Source organism: Globicephala melas, chromosome 20, assembly GCF_963455315.2.
Source record: "Globicephala melas chromosome 20, mGloMel1.2, whole genome shotgun sequence".
In the NCBI taxonomy this organism is placed as follows: domain Eukaryota; kingdom Metazoa; phylum Chordata; class Mammalia; order Artiodactyla; family Delphinidae; genus Globicephala; species Globicephala melas.
In genome coordinates, this window is record NC_083333.1 from 58,295,314 (window position 1) to 58,318,727 (window position 23,414).

The 23,414-nt window shown below is 42.3% G+C and overlaps 1 protein-coding gene and 1 pseudogene across 1 annotated transcript; both read right to left on the reverse strand.

The window, feature by feature from the left end:
- Positions 1–2,102: 2,102 nt before the first annotated feature.
- Positions 2,103–2,609, reverse strand: LOC138842481 (leucine-rich repeat-containing protein 37A3-like). The gene has a single exon (XM_070044572.1). It carries the CDS (start codon positions 2,607–2,609, stop codon positions 2,103–2,105), a length of 507 nt encoding a protein of 168 aa, XP_069900673.1.
- Positions 2,610–8,916: 6,307 nt separating this feature from the next.
- LOC115849893 (RAD52 motif-containing protein 1-like) lies at positions 8,917–23,105 on the reverse strand (annotated as a pseudogene).
- Between the last annotated feature and the right edge of the window lie 309 nt (positions 23,106–23,414).

The window sequence follows — 23,414 nt, forward strand, 5'->3', positions numbered from 1 at the left end:
GAATCAAGATTTCCTCTCTGATCGCTCTACATATGAAATCTAAAATAAGCCCCTTGTTTTAATCATTTGTCTCTCTTGCTTGAAAACATTCATTGGCTCCTCATATCTTACAGCGTAACTTTCAAACCCCCATTGTCAGTAGTCAAGGGTTTTCATAATCCTATCTTTCATTGTTGCCTAACCCAATTCTTTACAGCCAAACTAATCTATTAAATTCTGATCATCCCTGCAGTCACACCGTTGCCTAGACTGTACTGCCTATTATTTCTCTGACAAATCACAGCCAATCTTTAAGTCCCAGCTGAAGATTTAGCTTATCCATGCAGCCTTCCGTGACCTCCATACCCCTGTGAGTACAGGTTCTGGTGAAATACAGCACCTATCTGTATTTCTTTTAATAATTATATATTACCTCCATTTTAAGGCATATCCCCTTTCTTCCCACTTGTCATTGTCATGTTCTGGAGACAATACCATATACTTCTGTGGCTCCCACAGTACTTAGCCCTGGGTTGGGCACAAAATGGGTGCTACATATAGGAAGCCAGGGAACAAAGATGAGTTCTAGATATAACTGAGGGATTGAATAACAATAATAGCTAACACTAAAATATATGATAAGCACTGATAGAAGAGCTCTACCTATATTAACTCCTCTAAGTCTCCCAATGAGATTGGAGTCATTAGGAGAATTAGGAGTCATCCTATGAGACGATGACTACCATAATCCCCATTTTACAGATGAGGAAATTGAGTCATAAAGCTAATAAATGGCAGACCTATGTTAAAACCCAGGTAGTCTGGCTCTGGAATCTCTACTCTTAACCACTTTGTTGTATTACCACCAATGAGATGGGGAGAGGGACATGTTGCTGTAAAGAGGATGGAGTAAAGATGGGAGAAGAGTAGATGTTAAGGAATTAAATAATGGGGTAAAAAATGGAGAAGGAAAAAATAAGGGCAATTAAAAGTAAAAGACTGGAGGAGAGGGAAAAATAGTAAGAAGGAGAATGAAGATAAGGAATCATTGACAAACAAAAGGTGGAAACAGAAAGTCAGTCAATGTGGATTGGGGAGATAAGGAGGACCCAGGAAGACCTGAAGAAAGGCTGCCGTGTCAGGAAGGATGCAGAGAACAAACGAGGAAAGGCGATTCTTACATGATGTTGAAAGTGCCTATGTAGGCATTAGGCTCTGGCTCAGGCACTCTATGGAGCTTCTGCTTTGAGCTGAGACCGACACATGACAGCATCTCATTTTTGAAGGTACAGAGCTCACATATGCTGATGTTTGTGGTGGCATGCTGTTCTGGCTGCTTCTTTTCTGGGGTATATTTTACACCAGGAAGACCTGTGGATACTGAATACTGAGTTAAAGGAAGAAGAACTGTCTCAGATGGCCTTGGTTGCTGAGATATGTTAACTCTCAGGTCCACGCGTGGAACTGTAACTTGAGTCAGGTTTGGCTGTGCAAGTGTCATCTCAGGGTGTTTTAAGGGGGAGCTGTAGTCTGCTGTAGGGATGTAGAATGTCCAGCGTCCATAGTGGGTTCTGGAATTGTGGTTTGCTCTAGGTCCACATGATGAACAATGACGCTGGATGATGTTGAATACTGACCTTGATCTTTCCTTGTAGTTGGAACTGTCACCTGCTGCTGGAATGGAGATTGAACTACAACATGCTGAGGTGCCTCTGGAGGCTGATTTGGGGTCTCCTGCATGATTGGAGAAGGTAAAGTCTCCATATTGGATCCTACAATAATGGTAAGTTCCACATCCATAGGATGAATTGCGACTTGATTCAGGTTTGGCTGTTCAAGTGTCATCTCAGGGTGTTTTGGAGGGGGAGCTGTAGTCTGCTGTCAGGCTGTAGAATGTTCAGACTCTGTAGTAGGTTCTGGAGTTGTGGTAAGCTGCAGGTCTCTAAGTTTAACTGTGTTACTGGGTGATGTTGGATGCTCAGCATGATTCTGATCTGGTACTGGAACTGTCACCTCGGGATACAATGGAGACTGAGCTACAACTTCCTTAATGAGCTCTCATGGCTGAGCTTGGGTATGCTGCATGGTTGGAGAAGGTTCAACCTCCATACTGGATTCCAGAGTTAACGTAATTCCAGGTCCAAAGGTTGAACTGTGACACTGGGTGATGTTGGAGGCTCAGTGTGATCCTCATCTGGTGTTGGAACTATTGGGTTCTGATATACTGGAGGCCGAGCTACAAAAACTTCCTTAGGTGGCTCTGGAGGCTGGGTTAAGTTCTCCTGTATGGTTGGAGATGGTTCTTCCTCCTTAGTGGGTTCTGGCCTTATGGTCAGTTTAAGGGCCAAAGGTTGAATCGTGACCTCAGTGAAGGTTGGATGCTGAGCCTGAACTTGCTCTGGATTTGGATATGTCACCTCGGGGTATGTTGGTTGAGTTGGGGCTCCCTGCTGAACTGGAGAATGTTCAATTTCACAGGGTGTTGGATGATGATCTGAAACCTCTTGCTGGACTGACAAAGGTTCCAACTGCTCAGGGGACACTGTAGACTGAGCTGAGGTTTCTTGTTGGGGTGGAGAAGTTTCAACCTCCTTAGTGAACGCTGGAGTTACAATAAATGCAAGATCCATAGGTATAACAGTGACATCGGCCCCTGCAAAAGCTAAGCTTGATCCTGACCTCGAGGAGAAACTGTTGTCACATGATGCTCTGCAGAGAAAACTACAGTCACATTAGAGAGCTCTGGAGACTGAGTTGGAGAGGATTCAACCTCACCAGGAGACTCTGGATACTGAGCTGTGCCTTCCTGTTAAGGTGGAGAAGGTACAACGTCAGGAGCCTGTGGATGCTGATCTGGAATCTCCTGCTGGGTTATGGCAGGTATAACTTCTTCTCCAGGTTGCTCTGGATACTGAGCTGGGGTCTCCTATTATACTGAAATTTTATTATGTGTACCGGCTTCTGGAGATTGGGCTGGAGCTTCCTGTTGAACTGACAAAGGTTAAACCTCCTCAGGTGGCTGTGAAGGCAGCGTTGGGACCTCATGCTGTGTTGTAGAAAATTCTGCATTAATAAGGGGCACTGAGGGCTGAGCTGAAGGCTTGCGCTGATTTGGAGAAGGACCCACCTCTGGAGTGGTTCTTTTGTTATGGTAAGCTCCACATCTGCAGGTTTGACAGCGACACTGGATAAGTTTGAATGCTGAGCCTGAGGGTGACTTGGAGGTGAAACTGTCATTTCATCATGCTCTGGAGGTTGAGCTGGCTGTTCTTGTTGAGTTGGAGTAGGTTCCACCTCCCCTGAAGAAGGCTCTCGAGGCTGAGCTGGTTGCTCCTGCAGGGTTGCAGAAGGTTCTATCTCCACTGGAGACAGAGATTGGATCTACTGCTGGGCTGCCAAAGATTCTGCCCCATTAGGGGGCTCTGGTGACTGAGCTGAGGCTTCCTCCTTGGTTGCAGAAGTTTCAGCTTCTCCAAAAGCCTCTGAAAGCTGAGCTGGGCTCTTCTGCTGGGTTGCTGTTTGCAAGTCCTCAGGAGGCTCTGTAGGCTCAGAAGGCTGAGTCGGTTGTTCCTGTTCACTTGGAGAAGGCTCAGCTTACACAAGAGGCTCTGGAGGCTGACCTGTGGTCTACTGCTGGGTTGGAGAAGGTTCTGTCTCCTCATTATGCTCAAGAGGTGGAGCCAGGGCCTCCTGCTGAGCTGTAGGAAATTCACCTTCTGTAGTGGACTCTGGAGTGTTGGTAAGTTCCAAATTCAGAGGTTGAAGTGTAACACTGGGCAAGTTTGAATGAGCGTAACGCTGAGCACCAGGTAGACATGCTACCTCATCACTCACTGGAGTTTGAAGTACATATATGTAGGGAACCCTGGAGCCTGAGCTGGGGCCTCTTGATGGAGTAGAGAAGGTTCAGCCTCCTCAGGGTGCTCTGCAGGCTGAGATGGGGTCTCCTGTGGACTGGAGAATGTTCAACCTCCTCGGGGTACTCTGGAGGCTGAGATGGGGCCTCCTGCTGGACTGGAGAAGGTTCAACCTCTTTAGTGACCTGTGGAGTTATGGTAAGTGCCAGATCCAGAGGTTTAACAGTTACATTGTACAAGTTTGACTGCTGAGTTTCATTTACTCCATGATGTGCTACTGGTTGAACTACAAACTCCTTAAGTGTCTCCAAAGGCTGGGCTAGGACCTCCTGAGGACTTGAAGTTTCTAGTACCTCAGAGGCCTCTGAAGGCTGAGATGGAGCGTCTTGCTGAAGTGGAAGTGGTTCTACTTCTTCATTGGGATCTGGATGCTGAGGCTGGGCCTCTGCCTGGGGTAAAAAAGATACAACCTCCTCAGGGGTCTGTGGATGCTGAGCAGGGACCTCCTGCTGGGTAAAGATTCAGCCTCCTCAGTGAGCTCTGGATGATGAGCTTGGGTCTCCTGCTGGGATGGAGAAATTTCAGCTTCCTCAGGGGGCTCTGGAGGTACATCTGGGATCCCCCAAAAATCCCTAGGTATGCTCTCCTCAGGATAAAAGGCATCCATACTGGGATCTAAATAATCATCCGGCAACTGTTGTTCTAGACCCTGAGTGTTTTTATGAAATTGGCCTATAGTTCAAACAACAACTTTGGCAAGCTGTTGATGCTGAACTAGATCTTTCTTCAGGTTTGGTGGTGAAACGATAAACTTCATTGGTTTTGAGCTCTTACTACCTAGAGTTGGAACAAGTATTTCAAATGATTGGTGACCTTCAGTCTGATCTAGACCTATGTGTTTAGTCTTACTTTTGTGTCGAGAAAGCAGAACAAAGGGCTGATTTTGATCCCAGTCTAGCACTGGACCCGGCTCTGGGAGCTTTTGATGTTGGGTTTGCTAGTTATTCAGATCATGATGTGGAACAGCAAACTGATCTGTAGGCAGCTCTCCAACGTAATCCGTGTCCGGGTATGGAAACTCAGTCTCAGTCAACTCCTGATGAGGCGCCAACATCTGGACTGGAGACGAGGACGTCAAGTAATTAAAGCCCCCAGCTTCTACCAGGGGTGTAAGGGCATGGAGCAATTTGGGAGGGGGTTCTGAAGCGTGTGAAGACCAAGCCTCGGTCAGCCGCGGGGGGTTGGGTGTCACCTGCACGGGGTCCAGGGCCCACTCCGGAGGCTGAACTGCCTGGACTAGAAGCCACACTCGTTGCCATGTGAGGAGGAGACGTAGGGCGCAGATGCGACATAACATGCGGCGGCTCCCAGGCGCAGTGACCCAGGCCAGTGAGGAGCCGGAGTCACATCCTGCGTCCAAGCTTGAACCGCTATGCCAGCGCCAACGCGAGAGCTCACGTTAGCAACCGCGCACGCCTCCCCCGTCTAACGTCCCACCCATTATTTATGACATCTTTAGTTACACCACCGTTATTAGGTTTGTACGGAGATCCAATCCGCGCCACCAGAGTGGGTCTTTTTCCCAGAGTCCCCAGGGCGCAAGCCATCCTTCCCCTTACAAAGGAGACAATTACCTCCTGCCGGGACCTTCTTCCCAACCCCTCCCTGCCCTCCCTGGCCACAAACAATGAGGCGGGATTTGGGCTAAAGACCCGAGTGACCCCAAACTCCAGTAGTCCAGGGGTGGAGGGGTGTTGGGAAGGATGCAGAGCTTCCCAAGGAAACCACAGGACGTGGCATTCTGGGAAATTCAAGAGTGCTAGTCCAGTCTGGCAATCTGAACTCTTCCTCCTCAAAGCTGAAGTCCGAGAGACATTCTTCCTCCCTTCCTCCCTCCCTGACAAGAAAAGTAGCTGACCTGCAAAATGAGCACCAGTTATGGTGGCGGGAGGGGAACACACCTTAAAATTGTTCTAAAATGTTGCCATTTCCTCCAAACTCTCAGTATTCACGTCTCATTATTCATTCACCACTCTGTTATTAGGGGTTACCACTGAATCAGTGATGACTCCACAACTTCCGTAGGAGGGGTTTGGGGCAGGTGAGCAATTTATTCTGGGAAAGAGAGTCTAAAACCAAGTGAATGACCCTTTATATTAGCATGGGAAAACTTCCCCCATCCCACCTTGTCTCAACAGAGCCATTAATCTAGAAGAAACTACAGTGTCACTTGTCAGAGGTCTACCCTGTGTGCACACATGGAGAAGACACTTAGAATGTTAAAGTCAGCATGTTAAGTAATTTTCTTGAAATACTGTAACTCGCACCCAGTTTACTTTCTTCACAGTCCTTTTCATAATCTATTTAATTTTAGTCCTTTTTAATTGTCTGGTACACCTTTAACACCTAAACTCCAAGAGAGAAGTAGATTCATCTTATTTCCAGTACCTAGCACATAATGGAACTGAATGGAATTTCTGAATGGAACTGATTCCAAGATTGGCCTCATTTAGGAATGGATCTGTTGTTATAATCAGGTTTCCGAAATCTTTAGTATCAATACGGAATCCTTTCCTCCTACATTACACAGGAAGCTAGACTTCTTAAAGCCCAAACATGGATAAGTTTGAAGTTTCCTTGACTGATTTAAATTGAATTAAAATAATTATTTTTTATGGGAAAAACTATCAAAATATCTACATTTTTCAGAACACAACCACCTTTTCTTTCTCTACTTTCTTCCCTTCAAAACAAACTTTGCAACATTGGGGTGAGTTAAATAATCAGCAATCTAGCCCCAAATAAAGCTCTCAATGACATGAAACACATTTTTTGCTTCTTTTTAATAAAAATATTATATGCACTACATTAATGTTTTCTTTTAGAAATTACATTAACAACTTAATCCCTAATTCGAGGCATCCATATAATTGATTTACAGAAACGTTCTTCGGCAAAATATTTAACACAAGATATATATGTGATTATGAGATTTGGGTTATACACCTTACTTGAAAGACATGAATAGTTTTTAAACTCTGTAGCATAATCACACTTAAGGCCATAGTTACTTTGTTCCCAAATTCCTGCAATTCTATTTGAGGGGAGTTCTAAAAGGCCTGTGTCTTCTTCTGTGTCCACAACTGTAGACGTACACTGATGGCCCTCAATCCTGCTCTCCAAACTTCAAATAAGGGGCCAGAGACAAGGCTTGGGACTTGGAAAAGTCCTAGAAATTCCCTGCCTCAAAAGCAGTTTCAGAGTTTCACATTATCCTAAGGATGACAGAGCTGAGTAGACATGCCAAAGTCTTCCAAATCCTGCTGGTTATTTTGAATTATGGCTACACTGGCTGTGTACCCCTTGAGTTTTTATCTCCACATACTTGAATTAAATCCTGTAGTTCCTCTTCGTTTCTAGCACCTGTGACCTCTTCACAGGGTCTCTCTTCCACAGCTATTTTACCATTTTCTGAAATAAAGTTAACAAGAATCAATTCAGAAATGTTCTTGTTCTAAAACTTCCTGTATACAATGGTAGCACCCAATAATTAGACATCCTTTTGATTTCTAAAAGCAGAAAATAAGAGCATTTTCCTAGAAGTTCCCTCATCTGACACTTCAGTTTTTATCATAATTATTTGTGAAAAAATATATAAGAAATATCAACTTTGTTTCAAAAACTTTTATGATCTTAGAAATAAGAACTAAGGAATAATGACATAGGAATTAAAGCTGTGGAAACAAAAATGTTCAATCACAATACAATTACATAGTAAGGTATGAGGTGGGGGTCAAAGTGAGTTCAAACCTGGGATACATACCACTGGACTATAATAGATACTTCGTATTAGAAGCAAGGCAAGTGCCTACTCCTTGGGAACAAAATTCTACCAGATACAATGAACAAAGCTTTGGAGACAGAGACAGACAGAATTTGAACACTCCACTGGCAGCAACTGGCCCATGTACCTTTTGAACAATACAGCTTTCCTCAAGGCAAGCTAGAGCCACCAGGCTTTTTGGTCTAAAAAAAAGTTTTGAGTACATATAAGGAATACCTTGGCATATTAGGAACAAACAACCCAGACATTTAGTTTGGTTCTTAAAGGTTGTTACCCAGATTTGACAGCTGATGGAGATTTTGCCTGATGACCAGGGAAGTCAAACTTCCTTGGAAGGATTGCCCAGGCTGGAAGTCCAAGACCAATCCAGGGTCAACTCTTACAAGCAAATAAGGTCTCAGACAACTTAGCTAGGATTTCTCAGTCTCTCAGCCTGCAGGGCTGTGAAGCAGGTGAGCAATTCTCTTCAGGGAATCTACTAATCATAAAGTTTCCTTTGGGCACTGCCTGTGACATTCTCACTGCTATATAACTCGATAGGGAACACAATCAACGCTCTGGTGGTAGCATGACCACTTTCAAGGCTCACAAAAACGTAGCCGATTATTATATAAGAATCATATTCACCCAATATATCAGAAATGGAAGCTGAAATTAAATTGACTCCAAAAACATAATCTAATAAACTCTTCAACAAAAAAACAACAATAATATTAATAATAGTCAATATATATTGTCTGCTTACTATGTTTCAGGCATAGTTCTAAGCTTTTTACATTCATCATTTCATTTACTCTTACAATATCCCCCATTTGGTGGTAAGCTGAATTACTAACCCTATTTGCAGATAAAGAAATTGCAGCTTACAGATATTAAATACCTTCAAATGTCTCTGGCTAGAAAAAACTAAAATTGCGACAACAGCAACAAAACAATCTAAGACACAAAGTTAGGACTCAAACACAGGTGTCCAAGACTTATAATCACTACACTATTCTATATGATAAGCAAGCAATTGAGGAAGAACTGGATCAAACACATTCTGTATGAACTGAGGCAAGTCATTCTACATCTAAACACTGGGGACAATAATATTTGCTGTCGTTTTTCTCATAAATGCCATAAAGAACAAATTTAAGACTGCTGCTGTGAAAACATCTGGTGAATGAAAGAATATGCAATGTTTTAGATAACCATTATTTTCATCCAATTAACTTTTCAAATAAGTTTATTTGCTCACTGAAACTGAAGCACTTCAAGGACAATCAAAAAGGTCTTACCTAAAACCACTATCAGCAGTTTCTGGAATGCATCTATCATAGCCTTCTGAATAGCAAGCTTCTGGGTTACCTTCCTTTTCATAAGGAATGATAATGACCCTAAATCCAACAAAAAAAGATGAATTTAAAATGCCTATCTGAATAACTGATTTCTAGGTTATATGTTTAAAACTAAAAATGCATCTGTGATTCTTAGATCATTATCTTAGTGATTAAGGGCAGGCACAACACTGGGGTGCGGTTGAATGTCTCTGTTGTAGGTATACCCTGGCATGGCACATTTTACTGCTCAGATCTATTCTCAAAGTTCCTATAATACTTGATGGTAAATGCAAACCAAGAACATGGCACAACTTTCATAATACTCACAGATTTCAAATGGACAAGCTGAGGCTACACGGCTACAGACCCTGCTCTCCTGGGCATAAAGGGCTGGATTCATACAGTGAGATAGATTTGGTGGTAGTGCAGATGATCTGGCCTCTCCTCAACCATCACCCACTCAGGTGGATGGTGGAGCATCCTCCACTCAATTCGCTAACAGCCCTGCCTCTGACTTAAAACCCTAAGCCCAAGTGCCATTGATTCTAAGAGAAAACTCAGTACCAATAGGAATCCCCTTTCTAGGGATCTACGTTTACTTTTTCTGCTCAGGCCCTTCTATAGAAGGCAAAGGACTGAACATTTACACAAGAGTTTATTTCAATATTTTTTTTCCAACAGCAACAAAAAGTTACTTTAATATTCTTGTGTCCACAGTTAACAAAATCAGGTAAGCAGAGCCCCCTGTTAGATTTTAGCCTCGTTTACTTTTTGTCTGGATGTTTGAATCATTATACCTGGACCAAGAGAGTGGCACTGGGAATGGAGAGGAAGGGACATAAAGCAGACATGCTTTAAAGAAAGAATCCAAGAGAACTCGGCCCTAACTATTCACAGGAAATGGAGAAGAAGGGCAAATTAGAGTTGATTCCATACTTTCAAGCCAGGGTGACAAGGAATGGTGATCCATTGCCAAGACACTGAAGTGATGGGCACAGGGCGGTGAGCTATCGGGGGTAAGGAGTTTGGTGAGTTGTCCTGGAGAGCAGCTCTCATTTTCCTCCTCTCACCTCCAGGGCTGATGATGAATCTTCTGAGCCTGTGAACACCAACGTGGTCCTGCGGTATGATGGGCTGATCACCTGGGATGCACCAGCCATCACCAAAAGCTCCTGTGTGGTGGATGTCACCTACTTCCCCTTTGATAATCAGCAGTGCAACCTGACCTTTGGTTCCTGGACCTACAATGGAAATCAGGTGGATATATTCAATGCCCTGGACAGCGGAGACCTCTCCGACTTCATCAAAGATTTAGAGTGGGAGGTGCATGGCATGCCTGCTGTGAAGAATGTGATCTCCTATGGCTGCTGCTCTGAGCCTTACCCGGATGTGACATTCACTCTCCTTCTAAAGTGGCGGTTCTCTTTCTATATCGTCAACCTCCTCATCCCATGTGTCCTCATATTTTTTCTGGCTCCCTTGAGTTTTTATCTCCCAGCAGCCTCTGGTGAAAAGGTCTCCCTGGGAGTGACCATACTGTTGGCCGTGACTGTATTTCAGCTCATGGTGGCAGAGATCATGCCAGCCTCAGAGAATGTCCCTCTGATACATGAGTTCAAGTGTCTTACACTTTGAGTCAGCACTGTGGTAACTGGGGTTGTATCTGTATCTTTAAACTCCTAACAATGAGGTCAACTTCAGACTCAACACAGGCTGTCACATACTTGATTTGGTGTCTTCAGTTGGCATCTTTGAAAAGAGATGTGGCTGTTGGAAACAAAGCTGGTCTTCTTGTCTCCAGGTTTACCCAAAAGAGGAATGAGAGCAATATGGTATAGAGCAGTGGTTCTCAGAGTATGGTCTCTGGACCCACAGCATTAACATCATTTTATTTTATTTATTTATTTATTTTTTTGCTTGGGGAACATTATTTTATTTTTATTATTTTTTATTGGAGTATATTGCTTTACAATGGTGTGTTAGCTTCTGCTTCACAAAAAAATGAATCAGTTATATATATACATATGTTCCCATATCTCTTCCCTCTTGCATCTTCCTCTCTCCCACCCTCCCTATCCCACCCCTCCAGGCGGTCACAAAGCACCGAGCTGATCTCTCTGTGTTATGCGGCTGCTTCCCACTAGCTATCTACCTTATGTTTGGTAGTGTATATATGTCCATGCCTCTCTCTCGCTTTGTCACAGCTTACCCTTTCCCCTCCCCATATCCTCAAGTCCATTCTCTAGTAAGTCTCTGTCTTTATTCCTGTTTTACCCCTAGGTTCTTCATGACATTCTTTTTTCTTAACTTCCATATATATGTGTTAGCATACGGTATTTGTCTCTCTCTTTCTGACTTACTTCACTCTGTATGACAGACTCTAGGTCTATCCACCTCATTACAAATAGCTCAATTTCGTTTCTTTTTATGGCTGAGTAATATTCCATTGTATATATGTGCCACATCTTCTTTATCCATTCATCCGATGATGGACACTTAGGTTGTTTCCATCTCTGGGCTATTGTAAATAGAGCTGCAATGAACATTTTGGTACATGACTCTTTTTGAATTTTGGTTTTCTCAGGGTATATGCCCAGTAGTGGGATTGCTGGGTCATATGGTAGTTCTATTTGTAGTTTTTCAAGGAACCTCCATACTTTTCTCCACAGTGGCTGTATCAATTTACATTCCTACCAACAGTGCAAGAGGGTTCCCTTCTCTCCACACCCTCTCCAGCATTTATTGTTTCTAGATTTTCTGATGACGGCCATTCTGACTGGTGTGAGATGATATCTCATTGGAGCTTTGATTTGCATTTCTCTAATGATTAGTGATGTTGAGCATACTTTCATGTGTCTGTTGGCAGTCTGTATATCTTCTTTGGAGAAATGTCTACTTAAGTCTTCTGCCCATTTTTGGATTGGGTTGTTTGTTTTTTTTGTTATTAAGCTGCATAAGCTGCTTATAAATTTTGGACATTAATCCTTGGTCAGTTGCTTCATTTACAAATATTTTCTCCCATTCTGAGGGTTGTCTTTTGGTCTTCTTTATGGTTTCCTTCACTGTGCAGAAGCTTTGAAGTTTCATTAGGTCCCATTTGTTTATTTTTGTTTTTACTTCCATTTGTCTATGAGGTGGGTCAAAAAGGACCTTGCTGTGATTTATGTCATAGAGTGTTCGGCCTATGTTTTCCTCTAAGAGTTTGATAGTTTCTGGCCTTACATTTAGGTCTTTAATCCATTTTGAGCTTATTTTTGTGTATGGTGTTAGGGAGTGATCTAATCTCATACTTTTACATGTACCTGTCAAGTTTTTCCAGCACCACTTATTGAAGAGGCTGTCCTTCCTCCACTGTATATTCCTGCCTCCTTTATCAAAGATAAGGTGACCATATGTGCATGGGTTTATCTCTGGGCTTGCGATCCTGTGCCATTGATCTATATTTCTGTTTTTGTGCCAGTACCATACTGTCTTGATTACTGTAGCTTTGTAGTATAGTCTGAAGCCAGGGAGCCTAATTCCTCCAGCTCCATTTTTCGTTCTCAAGATTGCTTTGGCTATTCTGGGTCTTTTGTGTTTCCATACAAATTGTGAAATATTTTGTTCTAGTTCTGTGAAAAATGCCATTGGTAGTTTGATAGGGATTGCATTGAATCTGTAGATTGCTTTGGGTAGTAGAGTCATTTTCACAATGTTGATTCTTCCAATCCAAGAACATGCTATATCTCTCCATCTATTTGTATCATCTTTAATTTCTTTCATCAGTGTCTTATAATTTTCTGCATACAGGTCTTTTGTCTCCTTAGGTAGGTTTATTCGTAGATATTTTATTCTTTTTGTTGCAATGGTAAATGGGAGTGTTTTATTAATTTCACTTTCAGATTTTTCATCATTAGTGTATAGGAATGCAAGAGATTTCTGTGCATTAATTTTGTATCCTTCTACTTTACCAAATTCATTGATTAGCTCTAGTAGTTTTCTGGTAGCATCTTTAGGATTCTCTATGTATAGTATCATGTCATCTGAAAACAATGACAGCTTTACTTCTTTTTTTCCGATTTGGATTCCTTTTATTTCCTTTTCTTCTCTGATTGCTGTGGCTAAAACTTCCAAAACTATGTTGAATAACAGTGTTGAGAGTGGGCAACCTTGTCTTTCTCCTGATCTTAGTGGAAATGCTTTCAGTTTTTTACCATATGGATGATGTTGCCTGTGTGTTTGTCATATATGGCCTTTATTATGTTGAGGAAAGTTCCCTCTATGCCTACTTTCTGAAGGCTTTTTATCATAAATGGGTGTTGAATTTTGTCAAAAGCTTTCTCTGCATCTATTGAGATGATCATATGGTTTTTCTCCTTCAATTTGTTAATATGGTGTATCATGTTGATTGATTTGCATATATTGAAGAATCCTTGCATTCCTGGAATAAATCCCACTTGATCATGGTGTATGATCCGTTTAATGTGCTGCTGGGTTCTGTTTGCTAGTATTTTGTTGAGTATTTTTGCATCTATGTTCATCAGTGATATTGGCCTGTAGGTTTCTTTCTTTGTGACATCCTTTTCTGGTTTTGGTATCAGGGTGATGGTGGCCTCGTAGAATGAGTTTAGGAGTGTTCCTCCCTCTCCTATATTTTTGAAGAGTTTGAGAAGGATAGGTGTTAGCTCTTCTCTAAATGTTTCATAGAATTCACCTGTGAAGCCATCTGGTTCTGGGCTTTTGTTTGTTGGAAGATTTTTAATCACAGTTTCAATTTCAGTGCTTGTAATTGGTCTGTTCATATTTTCTATTTCTTCCTCATTCAGTCTTGGCAGGTTGTGCATTTCTAAGAATTTGTCCATTTCTTCCAGGTTGTCCATTTTATTGGCATAGAGTTGCTTGTAGTAAACTCTCATGATCTTTTGTATTTCTGCAGTGTCAGTTGTTACTTCTCCTTTTTCATTTCTAATTCTATTGATTTGAGTCTTCTCCCTTTTTTCCTTGATGAGTCTAGCTAATGGTTTATCAATTTTGTTTATCTTCTCAAAGAACCAGCTTTTAGTTTTATTGATCTTTGCTATCGTTTCCTTCATTTCTTTTTCATTTATTTCTGATCTGATTTTTATGATTTCTTTCCTTCTGCTAACTTTGGGGTTTTTTCTTCTTCTTTCTCTAATTGCTTTAGGTGCAAGGTTAGGTTGTTTATTCGAGATGTTTCCTGTTTCTTAAGGTAGGATTGTATTGCTATAAACTTCCCTCTTAGAACTGCTTTTGCTGCATCCCATAGATTTTGGGTCGTCTTGTCTCCACTGTCATTTTTGTCTAGTTATACTTTGATTTCCTCTTTGATTTCTTCAGTGATCACTTCGTTATTAAGTAGTGTGTTGTTTAGCCTCCATGTGTTTGTATTTTCTACAGATCTTTTCCTGTAATTGATATCTAGTCTCATATCGTTGTGTTTGGAAAAGATACTTGATACAATTTCAATTTTCTTAAATTTACCAAGGCTTGATTTGTGACCCAAGATATGATCTATCCTGGAGAATGTTCTGTGAGCACTAGAGAAAAATGTGTATTCTGTTGTTTTTGGATGGAATGTCCTATAAATATCAATTAAGTCCATCTTGTTTAATGTATCATTTAAAGCTTGTGTTTCCTTATTTATTTTCATTTTGGATGATCTGTCCATTGCTGAAAGTGGGGTGTTAAAGTCTCCTACTATGAATGTGTTACTGTCGATTTCTCCTTTTATGGCTGTTAGTATTTGCCTTATGTATTGAGGTGCTCCTATGTTGGGTGCATAAATATTTACAATTGTTATATCTTCTTGGATCGATCCCTTTATCATTATGTAGTGTTCTTTGTCTCTTCTAATAGTCTTTATTTTAAAGTCTGTTTTGTCTGATATGAGAATTGCTACTCCAGCTTTCTTTTGGTTTCCATTTGCATGGAATAACTTTTTCCATCCCCTCACTTTCAGTCTGTATGTGTCCCTAGGTCTGAAGTGGGTCTCTTGTAGGCAGCATATATATGGCTTTTGTTTTTGTATCCATTCAGCCAATCTGTGTCTTTTGGTGGGAGCATTTAAGGTAATTATTGACATGTATGTTCCTATTCCCATTTTATTAATTGTTTTGTTTTCATTATTGTAGGTCTTTTCCTCCTCTTGTGTTTCTTCCCTAGAGATGTTCCTTTAGCAGTTGTTGTAGAGCTGGTTTGGTGGTGCTGAACTCTTTGAGATTTTGCTTGTCTGTAAAGGTTTTAATTTCTCCATCAAATATGAATGAGATCCTTGCTGGGTAGAGTAATCTTGGTTGCAGGTTTTTCTCCTTCTTCCCTTTCTATATATCCTGCCACTCCCTTCTGGCTTGCAGATTTTCTGCTGAAAGATCAGCTGTTAACCTTATGGGGATTCCCTTGTGTGTTATTTGTTGTTTTTCCCTTGCTGCTTTTAATATGCTTTCTTTGTATTTAATTTTTGACAGTTTGATTAATATGTGTCTTGGCATATTTCTCCTTGGATTTATCCTGTATGGGACTCTCTGTGCTTCCTGGACTTGATTTACTATTTCCTTTCCCATATTAGGGAAGTTTTCAACTATAATCTCTTCAAATATTTTCTCAGTCCCTTTCTTTTTCTCTTCTTCTTCTGGAACCCCATTAATTCAAATGTTGGTGCATTAAATGTTGTCCCAGAGCTCTCTGAGACTGTCCTCAGTTCTTTTCATTCTTTTTTCTGTATTCTGCTCTGCAGTAGTTATTTCCACTATTTTATCTTCTAGGTCACGTTTCCGGTTTTCTGCCTCAGTTATTCTGTTATTGATCCCATCTAGAGTATTTTTAATTTCATTTATTGTGTTGTTCATTGTTGTTTGTTTCATCTTTAGTTCTTTTAGGTCTTTGTTAAACGTTTCTTGTATTTTGTCTATTCTATTTCCAAGATTTTGGATCATCTTTACTACCATTATTCTGATTTTTTTTCAGGTAGACTGCCTATTTCCTCTTCATTTGTTAGGTCTGGTGAGTTTTTATCTTGCTCCTTCATCTGCAGTGTGTTTTTCTGTCTTCTCATTTTGCTTATCTTACTGTGTTTGGGGTCTCCTTTTTGCAGTCTACAGGTTCGTAGTTCCTGTTGTTTTTGGTGTCTGTCCCCAGTGGCTAAGGTTGGTTCCGTGGGTTGTGTAGGCTTCCTGGTGGAGGGTACTAGTGCCTGTGTTCTGGTGGATGAGGCTGGATCTTGTCTTTCTGGTGGGCAGGTCCACATCTTGTGGTTTGTTTTGGGGTGTCTGTCGACTTATTATGATTTTGGGCAGCCTCTCTGCTAATGGGTGGTGTTGTGTTCCTGTCTTGCTAGTTGTTTGGCATAGGGTGTCCAGCACTGTAGCTTGCTGGTCGTTGAGTAAAGCTGGGTGCTTGTGTTGAGATGGAGTTCTCTGGGAGATTTTCACCATTTGATATTATGTGCAGCTGGGAGGTCTCTTGTGGACCAGTGTCCTGAAGTTGGCTCTCCCACCTCAGAGGCACAGCACTAACTCCTGGCTGGAGCACCAAGAGCCTTTCATTCACACGGCTCAGAAGAAAAGGGAGAAAAAGTAGAAAGAAAGAATTAGTAGAAGTAGAAAGAAAGAAAGAAAGAAGGGAGGGAGGGAGGGTGGGAGGGAGAGAGGGAGGAAGGAAGGAAGGAAAGAAGGAGGGAAGGATGGAAAATAAGATGATAAATAAAATAAATTAAGATAAAATACAATAATATTATTAAAATAAAATAAATAATTACTAAGTGGGAAAAAAAACGGATGGATTGAACCCTGGAACAAATGGTGGAAGCAAAGCTATACAGACAAAATCTCACACAGAAGCATACACATACACACTCACAAATAGAGGAAAAGGGGGAAAAAAATCATAAATCCTGCTCTCAAAGTCCATCTCCTCAATTTGGATGAATCGTTGTCTAAAGGAGGGAAGGAAAGAAAGAAAGAATGAAGATAAAGTAAAATAAAATAAAGTTATTTAAAAAAATAATTATAAAGGAAAAATTTAAAAGAAACAAAAACAGATGGATAGAACCGTAGGAAAATGGTGGAAGCAAAGCTATACAAACAAAATCTCACACAGAAGCATACACATACACACTCACAAAAAAGGAAAAGGGGAAAAAATAATAAATCCTGCTCTCAAAGTCCACCTCCTTAATTTGGGATGATTCTTTGTCTATTCATGTGTTCCACAGATGCAGGGTACATCAAGTTGATTGTGGAGCTTTAATCCGCTGCTACTGAGGCTGCTGGGAGAGATTTCCCTTTCTCTTCTTTGTTGTCACAGCTCCCAGGGGCTCAGCTTTGGATTTGGCCCCGCCTCTGCCTGTAGATCTCCGGAGGGCGTCTGTTCTTTGCTCAGACAGGATGGGGTTAAAGGAGCCGCTGATTCGGAGGCTCTGGCTCACTCATGCCGGGGGGTAGGGAGGGTCACGGAGTGCAGGGCAAGCCTGCGGCGGCAGAGGCCGGCATGACGTTGCACCAGCCTGAGGCACGCCATGCATTCTCCCAGGGGAGTTGTTCCTGGATCATGGGACCCTGGCAGTGGCGGGCTGCACAGGCTCCCAGGAAGGGGGGTGTGGATAGTGACCTGTGCTCACACACAGGCTTCTTGGTGGCGGCAGCAGCAGCCTTACCGTCTCATGTCTGTCTCTGGGGTCCGCGCTTTTAGCCTCGGCTCGCGCCCGCCTCTGGAACTCCTTTAAGCAGCATTCTTAATCCCCTCTCCTCGCGCATCAGGAAACAAAGAGCGAAGAAAAAGTCTCTAGCCTCTTCGGCAGGTCCAGACTTTTCCATGGACTCCCTCCCAGCCAGCCGTGGCGCACTAACCCCCTTCAGGCTGTGTTCACGCCGCCAACACCAGTCCTCTCCCTGCGCTCCGACCGAAGCCCGAGCCTCAGCTCCCAGCCCCGCTCGCTGCGGCGGGGGAGCAGACAAGCCTCTTGGGCTGGTGAGTGCCGGTCGGCACCGATCCTCTATGCGGGAATCTATCCGCTTTGCCCTCCACACTCCTGTTGCTGTCCTCTGCTCTGCGGCTCCGAAGCTCCCCTGCTCTGCCACTCGCAGTCTCTGCTCACGAAGGGGCTTCCTAGTGTGTGGAAACCTTTCCTCCTTCACAGCTCCCTCCCACTGGTGCAAGTCCTGTCCCTATCCTTTTGTCTCTGTTTATTCTTTTTTCTTTTGCCCTACCCAGGTACGTGGGGAGGTTTCTTGCCTTTTTGGAGGTCTGAGGTCTTCTGCCAGTGTTCAGTGGGTGTTCTGTAGGAGTTGTTCCACGTGTAGATGTATTTCTGGTGTATCTGTGGGGAGGAAGGTGATCTCCGCGTCTTACTCTTCCACTATCTTCCCAGAAGTCATCTATTTCAATCTTTAGACAATGATTTTTTTGGGATAACTGAAGGCCAGAAGACATCTGTATTTGAAGGACTATTTAGCACAAATTATTAACCAAAAAAAACCTAACTAATTTTCCCTCCTCCTAAGCTTCTTGGCAGTCAGTCAGTTCTAAAATTCTAAAGTTTATGGTGGTGTCAGGTATTGCCTAAGATAAAAACCTATATTGTCAGGCAGAAAAATTTTGCCCAGGGTTTTAGTTGCTTAGCAAAGGTGATGATGTTTGAAAAGTTGAGTTTCAGAAAGAAAGGAAAAAAGAGAAATCCCACTCCCTCACCTGGGCACACACACACATACCTTCCTCCAACTTATCCAAAGGTTCCTCAGCCATGCCAACTCCAGAACTCCTGCACTCATGGGAGGGGAACACCACCCCTAATCACAGAAGAACTTCAGGCTTTGCTTCGGAAGTCATGTCACAATATCTTCATTTTCCCTTTCTTCAAGGTTAGAAATATCCTGAAGCTCTTAGGATTTTGAATTAAAGCCTAGACTTCAACATATTCTGTTGTTATAAATAAAAAATAAACTCCAGCAATCCGAGGTAATAGTTTAGGTATTCTATAGCTTCAAAATCAAGTGAGACTTGCAAATGAATGACTAGATATGGACAACTATTTTTTATTATATACCATACAAATACTGGAGAAAACTATGAACACCACCATCCAAGTCATTGAGATTATCACTAATTCTAGGTGGCAGGCCAATGCTCAGATACTTCCATGTGGAAGCCTCTCACACATCCTCCCCAGAGCCCTGTTCTATTCTTCTCTCTAAAGTCTAGGAGTTCAATGTTGAAAGGAGTCTGGTTAGTCAAAGAAAATCTACAGAGTTTACCCTGATGATCCTTTTTGACCACCCATGGAAACCAAAGTAGTAATTTGACAATTCTTGGCATCTGGAGCTGTTTAGGGCAAGTGTATTATGTTCAACCGTCTTATGTCTAGTGCCGAAATGAACCTAAAGACATAAAAGACCTAAAATTATCACAACCCTACATAGAGACTTATTTTGGATATACCTGAGATTTATCAATACCAATTTCATAGAGTGGTTGTGAAGATTAAGTAGGACATTTTAAGCAATGAGTTCACAGTGAGCCCTAAATAAATGTTATTTATTACTTTTAAGTCAGTACTTTCTGCATCATTTCCAGGGCCCCTGATTAACCGGAAGGTTCCCTGACCTCTGGTGGTGAAAGTGATGATGAAAGCAACCAAAGAAGCCCAGCAGAAGCCTATTATGGGGCTGGGGGTAAGCAAAGGAAGTGAACTGTTTTAGTTGTCTCATCCTGTAGCTCCTGCTTGAGAATATGACCTGAAGAGGAGATAAGATGGGCCTGCCACTGAATTAGGACCTTAATCTGTAGCACCCCCTCCCCATGTTACTAATGCCTGTTAGAAGAGGGAAGACATATACGTCTATAAATGTAAATAAAGTAACCAAAAGAATTAGAGGTTCATCTGCATTAACAAGCTTCTTTGAAAGTGCAAATATTTCCAGTCTTAACTCCCTAAGTCATTTACATATTACTGTGGATTTTTTACATCACTAGTTCTTTCTTAAATGTCTATTTCCACTTTGAACAGGGTGTAGTATATAAATATAGTCATAAAATTCAAATAATACAAATAAAGTGAAAGCATTGTTACTTCTTTATTGATTTGTTTGTGCATCTTCCTCTGTCACTAGTTTATGAACTCCTTAAGTGCTTGAAGGAACCATATATTATTCTTTCCTTATTACCAGAAACAAGCATAGATCTTGGCATATAATAGAGTGATGGTCTGGTGACTGAGTGAATGAATGAGCACATAAGAAAATGAAATTACTTTCTCCAACTGAAGCTACTTTCTGGGAAGGAGAAATGAAGACTAATTTTTAAATATTGAGTGTCGCATGGGAGGCTAGGCTCTGTATGTTGAGTCATAATGGAGCTGTCCTGGACAATTATGAAGCTTCAGAAGGGCTCTGAGCTCCTGAGTAGTAGAGACAGCTAACATCTGGGATAACCTTGCCACAGTTCTTGCTGGCAAACATTTCCCTTCATGCTACTGAGAAAAACTCAGATACATTAGGCCTTTCCTTCATTTTATTTTAAGATGTTATTCTCTTTTCTGTATTTTTTAAAAATGCAGGGGAAAAAAGATAAGAAATATGTATACCTGCCAATGAGTTAAAGAACACAGATTTGGAACTTCCCTGCTGCTGCAGTGGTTAAGACTCCATGCTCCCAATGCAGGGGGCCCGGGTTCAATCCCTAGTCAAGGAACTAGGTCTCACATGCATGCTGAAACTAAGAGTTCATACGCCACAGTTAAGGAGGCTGTGAGCCACAACGAAAGGAGCCTGCCTGCTGCAACTAAGACCCGGTGCAACCAAATAAATAAATAAATAAAATTTAAAAAGAACGCATAATTAAAGTAGATAACAATTTCGGGGGTGTGGGTACTAAACTAAGACTCTGCATTAAATAAAGAAATCTAATACGAATGTCCTTTCCTCTCAACACTACAGTGACTTGTAGAAATTTTTCTTCATTATTTTATCAGTGATGGGCTTTATGCTGTGAAAATCTCAGAACCTAAGCTTATGCAATGGTCTTAATGTCCAATATAAGAAAAGAATTCATTACTCACAACTGATACCACGTAACTGTTTCATAATCTTTCCAGGATCATCTGTAATATCTGAGTGGTTATGTGAAATGGTTGCAGGGTCCGCAAATTGAGGAATGTCTGACACAAAATCATTTCAATCCCAGGGGGTACAGCCAGGATTGAAGAGGGTGTTAAACAGGGTACAGAAGTGGGAGGTAGTGTACCTGGAGTCACATCTGAGGAGAGTTCTCAGATTCAATAAAGGTGAAATTAGTGAGTAAAGAAATATGGGTGAGAATAAGCAGCAAGGTCAGTAGGAAGTAGCCAGAGCAAGAAGCCAATCAGAGAAGACACACAATTATAAAGTGAAAGGTCTGGGAAATCTAAGCCTCACTCACTTATTCAGAGGAAGTGAAAAGGTCCTTGAAAAAGGAATGGTGGCTGAATGGAGGCACATAATGAAATGTTCATTCTGGGGAAGTAAAATTGGATGGCATATTGATATGGAATAAGTTTTCTACAGTGCATTAAAGAATATTTTAATGATCCTCTGGAATCTGAAGGGGGTTCTGAATAGGCAGTTTGAGAGTGATGATGATGATGAAGCCTCCTTTATGTTACATCTGACAAAAGTTTGGCAAGCTCAGGACTTCCCTGGTGGCAGAGTTGTTAAGAGTCTGCCTTCCAATGCAGGGGACACGAGTTCGATCCCTGGTCCATGAAGATCCCACATGCCGCAGAGCAGCTAAGCCCATGTGCCACAACTACTGAGCCTGTGCTCTAGAGCCCGTGAACCACAACTACTGAAGCCCACATGCCTAGAACCCGTGTTCTGCAACAAGAGAAGCCGTCGCGATGAGAAGCCCACGCACCGCAATGAAGAGCAACCCCCACTCACCGCAACTAGAGAAAGCCGGGGCGCAGCAACAAGACCCAATGCAGCCAAAAATTAATTAATTAATTAAAAAAAATTTTTGTCAACCTCACACATTTAAAATCCACATAAAAGTAAATATAAGGAAGACTCTTGTGAAGATTTCTTAAATTAAGGGGCAGCATAAAATGACATGGGGTTTAACATCAGTCAACTTTGCATTTGGCCTCTAGTTTCCACATTTGCTGTCATGAACTTTAAGTAAGTCACTTAACCATCCTGATTTCGAGTTTCTTCATCTAAAAAAAAGAAAGAAAGAACTGGAGAACTGGGGGATCAGTGGAGCAGTGCATCTGAGAGCATTCTGTACAGCACAGTGCTGTACAAACGCTGGCCATTTCCGCCCCCCCCCCCCCCGGGATCTTAGTTCCCTGACCAGGGATTGAACCCGGGCCCTCAGCAGTGAAAGTGCAGCGTCCTAACCAGTGGACCGCCAGGGAATTCCCGATGGCCAATTAGCTTTAAATTCAGCACTTCATCCCAGTAGAGCGACGAATTCCACATTTGGACCCACCTTCACTGGAGATGTGTGAAAAAGCTGCTTCTGGTTGCATGCCTTTTGGGCTCTGTGGGCATCCCTTGCTGAATAAAACTTAATGATGGCATAGAACCCAGGACCAGCCACTGCTGCGTTTGCGAAGACTTGGACCGACTACAGAAGGCCAAAGTGGGAGAAGACTGTGAACAGAGAATGCTGTAGGCTGGTCCCACGCTAAGTAAGTGCAGGAAATTTCACGCCCGGGAAACCAAACCACCCTTTCCCTTATATTCTGCCAGCCCTTCGGCACAGGTAACTGTGGTAAGCCTGCAACTCCAAACACTTCTCATTTCATGAACAAGTTTCCCTCTGAAATCCTTAGCTCCGAGAAGCATTAGGAGGCGATGCCGTCAGTTGGGAACTATCTCTCAAAAATCTATGGGGGCGAGCTGGCTGCTCAGGTCAGCTCTAGAACTAAGATTCCTCTCAGCGGAGACCACAGGCAGATGAGGTACCGAAGCAGTCCCAGTTACTGGGGCGCGGGGCGGCTTCCTCCACCCCTCCCTCTGCCCCGGCTCGGCTCACTTGCAAGGTCTCGGCCGTGGGTCCAGATCACAGCTCCCACACCAGCAAGGTTTTGTCACCACCGATGGCAACCACAAAAGGTACCAAATCCACCATCCTACCTTCACCCCGCATGTGCGGCTCAGGGCACAAGCGGACTGCGCCTGCGCACACGAGCCCACGCTTTTTAAAAAGTTAGTGCCAATAACTCTAATATATAGAAAAATAGTTGAAAGCCCCTGAGTGTTTTGTGGATAGAAAAGCTTGAGATTCAGAGCAAATACAGAGCTAGACAGTCTAAGAATAAACTATCTCTCCCATCCATTAGAAGGGCTAGGTAGCAGCTTCTGGTTATGGAACCAGAAACTCTCAGGTGCCAAATAGGACATGAAACAGTAACACTTTTACTATTTATAAAATTGCAGA